The sequence below is a fragment of the Cervus elaphus genome, chromosome 4 (assembly GCF_910594005.1).
Source record: "Cervus elaphus chromosome 4, mCerEla1.1, whole genome shotgun sequence".
Lineage (NCBI taxonomy): Eukaryota > Metazoa > Chordata > Mammalia > Artiodactyla > Cervidae > Cervus > Cervus elaphus.
Window position 1 is genome coordinate 17,073,550 of NC_057818.1, and position 6,000 is coordinate 17,079,549.

Consider the following 6,000-nt stretch of genomic DNA (forward strand, 5'->3'; position numbering starts at 1 on the left):
TAATCTGGTAATATATATATATCGAGGATTAAAAATGTACACATCCTACTCAGTTCTTCCATGTTTGAGAAATAAATCACTGGGACAGCAGTTCTCCAACTTTAGCACGGATCATATTCACCTGGAAGGTTTATCAAAACACAGACCTGGGTGGGGGTGGCATTACTTCCAGAGATTTTGATCCAGTAAGTCTGGGGTGGGGCTTGAAAACTTGCACTATAACAAATTCCCTAGTGAGGTTAAAGCTGTTGGCCCCATATTTTCAGATAGTATACTGAAAGAAACAAAGAGGCTGAGCTTCTTCTATCTTACTGTTCAGCTGTACATTCCCAAGGTCTCTTACGGGCCAGTATAGATGCTGGAGTGCCAGGTACTGTATGTTGACAGCTACCATGCCTGCATTACACTTAGCGAAAATGAAGAAATGACACAGCGCATTCCTCCTTCCTTTAAAAACATTTGCTTAGAATCTACCATGATGTCAAAATAAAAATTCTAACTGAGTAACAAAACCACCACCACTCCCCCAAAGTTGAACACACATGTAACTGTCAGACTTAGTCACATGGCCACACCTAATCCCAAGGAAAACTGGAAAATCTAGTATTTATTTTGGGTGATCTTGTGCTTAAAGTTCAGAGATCCACTGAAAGGTAAAATGGATATTGGAAAAACACTGGCTACTTCTGCCATAGTCCCTTATAATCTACTCTGTACCCACCAGCTAGTGATCCTTTCAAAATGTAGATCAGATCACATCACAGCCTTTCATAAAATCTTCCAACAGAGTCCTATTCCATTTGGAATAAATCCATACTTCTTACTCTGACTTCAGAAGTCCTATGTCCTGACCATCCCGCTGACCTTCCGACTACTAGCTACAGGCTTTTCCATTACTTCAACACACCAAGCTAACTCTTGCCTTAGGGACTAGGTATTCCTTCTGCCTAGACACACTCTGCATGGCTGGTTCCTTCCTGTTACTCAAGTCTTGTGAGGGCTCTCCGACTGCTAAAGAAGCTCCGTATTTTCTTCATCTTGTTTTATACATAAATACATAAATAATAATACATAATAAGCAAATACATAAATAGTATTTCAATTACTACTTATAATTACCCACTATTTTCTTATTATCTGTCTCTTTCTACTAGAAAGAGGGACTTGTCTGATTCACTTATGCATCTCTAGTGACGAGAAGACTGGCTGGCCCACAACAGCACTCAAAATTAGATGAATATGTGAAGTGACTAAGCATAATCCTGGTTATATCTCCTTTGTAACTACAACATACAGCACAGAGAGCCACACTAACAAATTAACAAGCACAAACCTTGATTAAGAACAGGCACACAGATGACCCGGCTTCTTTTCTTTGAGCATAAGTCAGGGGACAGAAAGAGAATAGATTTTTTTCCTTTTCAGGTATGCTACTTTTCTTACTTTTATCAAGCTCACTTTACCTTTGTTAGTAATTAAACATACCTCTTTCTAAGTTTTCCTGTTTTCAGCATCTAAGTGGTAAAGGTAAGGTTTGGTAAACTTGTCATGAGATCCCATAATGTAACAACTGCCTACCTGGTCTCCCTGCACCTGTTTTCTGAAGCAGAATGGAGTTCAATTGGAGTCCATATACTTGAGGTAGTAACTTTTTGTTCCAAAGAACAAAAAAGTACCCTAGTTTAATCAAACTCAATTTAACTTTTTAGTTAAGAAGGAAGATGGAGCTTGAAGAACTCTGGGATCACTCCAACCGCTTCATGCTAATCCCACTGCCAATCACTTCAAAGAAAGCATAACTGCAGAAGTGCTGCTTCTTGCCTGCAGAATGTGACAACCTTCTTGTGAGTCAAAACGCTCTGGAGATGGCAATATAGTTGTATGCTCTAATCATACCAGAGTCTTCCTCAGACATCCACAGCAGCTACCATCGGATTTTAATGGGACCAGGTCACATTTTGATGAGTATTTTTGATGTCTTCTCACCCACTAACACTGTAATTTCCAATATATTATCCTGGGCATACTTAAACCAATACATTTAAATGTCATTTTGACTAGGACAAATTGAACCTTCAGATTAGTACACCCTGTAATTTTATGAACAAATATGCTAATAAGTGTCAGTTAATCTGGGTCACTCTGATGAGCGACTGAGAGGGTGAGGCCCCACAGCAATCAAAGCAACCTTGTTCGCTTTTGTTGAGTTTTAAGACCTACATCTCCTCCCTCCACCAAGAATTCCTTTGAGGGAGTTCTGTTAAGGAAAGTTTGGAAACCTTTTAGGATTCCCCTTTGCAACTTAAAGACCACACTAAGTGGGATCTCAAAGTGCCCCAGGGACACATTAAAAAAAAAATCAATTATTCTGAAGAATCATAAATTTTAAAATTACAGGGGATTGTGCTGAATGGGTAGTAACCAAGAGCACAACTTGAATTATTCTTTAGAATTTTAGATAATGAACTTTACTTATATAATAGTTAATCTTTTTTCTATCTTATTCCTAAACGGGCTTTGAAAATGGCTTTGATTTGAACTTATAATGTGCATGTGCATGTATTACAGTGCTGTATGTTTTTCCTAAAAGGTCAGTTTGGTTTCAAAACAGATAATTGGATTCAAGAAATCAAACTATCAAATTATAATAAAACCATCATTTAGTCAGATTTCTCAATGGTACTAATAAAACATTTTCTCTAACTCCTGGGGGTGGGGGGGGGGAGGAAATAAAGTTAGCTTTTAACAAGGCTATCTATCTTTAAAAACTTCCCTCTTTAAAGGATAACTTTTCAGTATGGTACTTATTTTTCTGTATTGTTTAATTTCTTGAAAAAGACTTAAGGATGAAGGACACGAGTTATTATTTGTCACAGTCTCAAATAAGATTTTTAAAATACAGTGCCAGTTACGCACTGTAACACCATAAATTTAACCACAGTTTATAGATTTAAATATAACTGAGTATAGGATTCTCCTGACACAAGTCTGCAGAATGAATATGAACAGTGAAAAATGGGTTTATAAGCCTAATATTTTCATGTGACTATGATACTTAATTTTGATACAAGTCAAATTTTATTAGACTTGGAGTGATCGTAAACCGTTAAAAGTGAATTATTCAGTTTTAACAATATATGAAAGGTTTAAAAGCCTAGCAGAGTTATCCTTTTGTTCTCACTGCTGAAAGTAAAACCTAAGAATCAACAGGCACCTTAAAGAAAATTACCTTCTACTTAAAATTCCACACACTCATTATGGCTGATTTGTTTTAGTAGAAACTGACCATAATATTCCAAACAAGGCTTTTGGTAGGTAATATCTGTAATTATGCAGATGTTAAATAACTGCTTCTGATAAGAACCTCTTCAATGTTGAAACAATTTACATCTTAAGAGCTACTTTTTTATGCACTGGTGCACACAATGAATGGAAGCACCAGAAAAAGCCAGTATTTTTTAAAATGTAATTTTTTAAGATTAAAACCACCAATATTTGTATAGGTAACACATGCATTTGGTTTAAAAAAAAAAAATCAAGTGATACAAATGGGTGGGCAGTGAAACAGAAGTCTTCCTTTTACTCTTCTCAGTCTCTTAGATCTTTTTCTCAGAATCAACTTTTGTTAATTTCTTGAGTCTTCCCAGAGGGATTCCTCCTATGTACAAGCACATATCCATGAACTTTAGAAGACTTAAAAATAGTTTGCTTTCTCTCTAGTAAGCCTAACAACAAGTTAGTCTGAACTTTAAAAATACACCAGCGTGTAAAAATAGTGTAGGCTGCATAAAAATAGTGCAGAAAAAAAGAAAAGCCAGGTATTACTGAAATTCATTGTTTCCACTGTAGCTCTGCCATCAACCACATAATCCTTTCCTGAAAGGTGCAAACACTAAATGCTTCACGCTGGTGGCCAGAGAGGGCAGTGTGTACCTACGACAAACCCAAAGGCAGAAAAGCTGCAAAACCCTTCACCATTCTGGGAGTATCAGAGATTCCGTCCTATCCAGCCCAGTTTCGTCAAGTTCTGCAGGTAGAGCTGTGTAACAGATCTACGTGATTTCTCCCCAGAGAGGGCTACTCAGATGGAATGTCCTTATTATACTGAACATCCTAAGGGAATGAGGACAACGAAGCAAATTCAGATAAGGAGCACTATCACAAACCCTACTGTGCGAATGATTTGTTTTGAAAAAGTAAAACAAAATCTTAATTTCCAAGGAATGGCGATGTAAATTGGGAATTACAGACAGGAAAGACTATAGAAATTAGTTTCAGAGTTTTAACATTTTAATATGAGGAAATCATTAATGATTTATGGAGTGACTGCGAAACAGTCCTAGGTTACCTTTGTACAAACTATACATATACAGTGGATAGCTAAATTGCTGATATCTCAATTATAAATTTAGAAATATATGGAGTAATTTTTGCAACTAAAATTGAATGCAAAATCATACTGAATTTTCCAGTAAAACAAAATTCAAAAGTGTTAATGGGTGGGAAAAACCCAACATTTTTCACTGTACAAATATTAAGATACAATGAAAAGCGGTATATGGTACCGCTAATCAATGCCTTAACGCCTTACCCTATATTTTGAAAAAGAGAACATTTCGTAACATTACAAATACACAGCTATTCAGTTTTCAATCTAAGTCAGTAGCAGAAAAGAGAAGCCCTTTATTGGTAGTGGTGTTTTCCTCCGAGGGCCGAAAAAAAGGATTTATTCAGTTCGATTTTCAGAAACAACTTTGTATCACAATCTTAATTATCCATGTACATAAATTTTAATCTAATATTACACCTCCTGGAAAATGCAAAGCAGCTGTAGTATGTTTTGGAGCTTTGTGTACTTGGCAAGTCGGCTGTTTTATTTCCCGGTACAACAAATCAGAAAGAATCAGACAGCGGCGGCAGGGTGTCTGAGGTCCCGGGGAGCGCCCGGGCGCAGCCCCGAGCAGCGTCTCCGGGCCGGGCCGGGTCGCGGCGCCCGCAGTGGTGCCGCAGCCTCCGCGGCCGCAGCAGGTGGGACCCGGCCGGCGGGCAGGCCGTTTCGCCGCCCGCCACCGCGGGGCTTTTCGAGAACCGCTCCGCGACGCCTCAGCTGGGTTTTTTATTGTTCGCTAGGGTTGACTTTCTGTTACTAATACTGAAAAGACCGGCCTTCGCTCCACTCACACGAACCCTACAACTTTGCAAAGCGATGTACGGAATTCCGAGGAAGAGGCGCGAGGGCAGAGCTCTCAGGGCCGGAAGGGCCGCCGAATCCCGATGAGCTTCCCGGGTCCCCCGCCAAGGCACACGCAAAGGGCTGAGAAGAAGCGCTCGCGGAACAAGTGGATCCCGGCGGGAGCGGGGATCCGCGGTCCGCTCGTGCCAGACAAAGGGGCGCGTCGGGCGCCCGGCGCCGGGCAGGGACGCGAAGAGGCCGGTCTCGCCCGCAGGGGGCGCCGTCCGCGGCCCCGGGCGCTTACCTTTGAGGACCGAGCAGAGCTGCTCCAGGGCCATGATCCCAAGCGGCCCGGCGCTTCGCGAGGGGCCGAGGCGACGATGAGGAGGCGGCGGCTGCGGCGGTGGAAGCGGGGCGCTCACGGCTCGGCGCGGCTGCAGCCCCGCTCCGTCCCCATCGCCCGCCACCAGGTTGCTCCCCGCGGGGCAGGGCTCAGGTCCTGCGGCCCGCCATGCCCGAGCCCCACGGCGGGCTCTCGCGCTGACCCAGCCCCCCGACGGCCGCCGCCTCCTGCTCCACGGCGCTCCGTCCCATCGACCGCCTGGGAGCCCAGGAGCTCGGACGCGAGGGCCGGCACCGCCACCGGCCGCTCCGCCTGCGGCCGCACCGCGGGCCCGGCTGAAGTGCGGCGCGCTGGGAGCCCAGGCTCATTTAAGCTGGGAGCGCGAGCGCCGCGTGCCGGCCGCGCTGCCTGCGCGCATGTGCCCGCCCCCCGCCCCCGCCCGCGTGCCCCTCGCACCCCTCCCGGCCAATCGCCGGGCGAGCCC

General features: G+C 43.3%; 1 protein-coding gene across 3 annotated transcripts in view; it reads right to left on the reverse strand.

The window, feature by feature from the left end:
• Nucleotides 1-5,621, reverse strand: part of NETO2 (neuropilin and tolloid like 2) — a 71,061-nt gene extending 65,440 nt beyond the window's left edge. For all 3 annotated transcript variants that reach the window (XM_043898380.1, XM_043898379.1, XM_043898378.1), the window contains exon 1: nucleotides 5,478-5,621. In XM_043898380.1, coding sequence (XP_043754315.1) covers nucleotides 5,478-5,511 — 34 coding nt within the window. In that variant the 5' untranslated portion in view covers nucleotides 5,512-5,621. The remainder of the gene's footprint in view (nucleotides 1-5,477) is intronic.
• Between the last annotated feature and the right edge of the window lie 379 nt (nucleotides 5,622-6,000).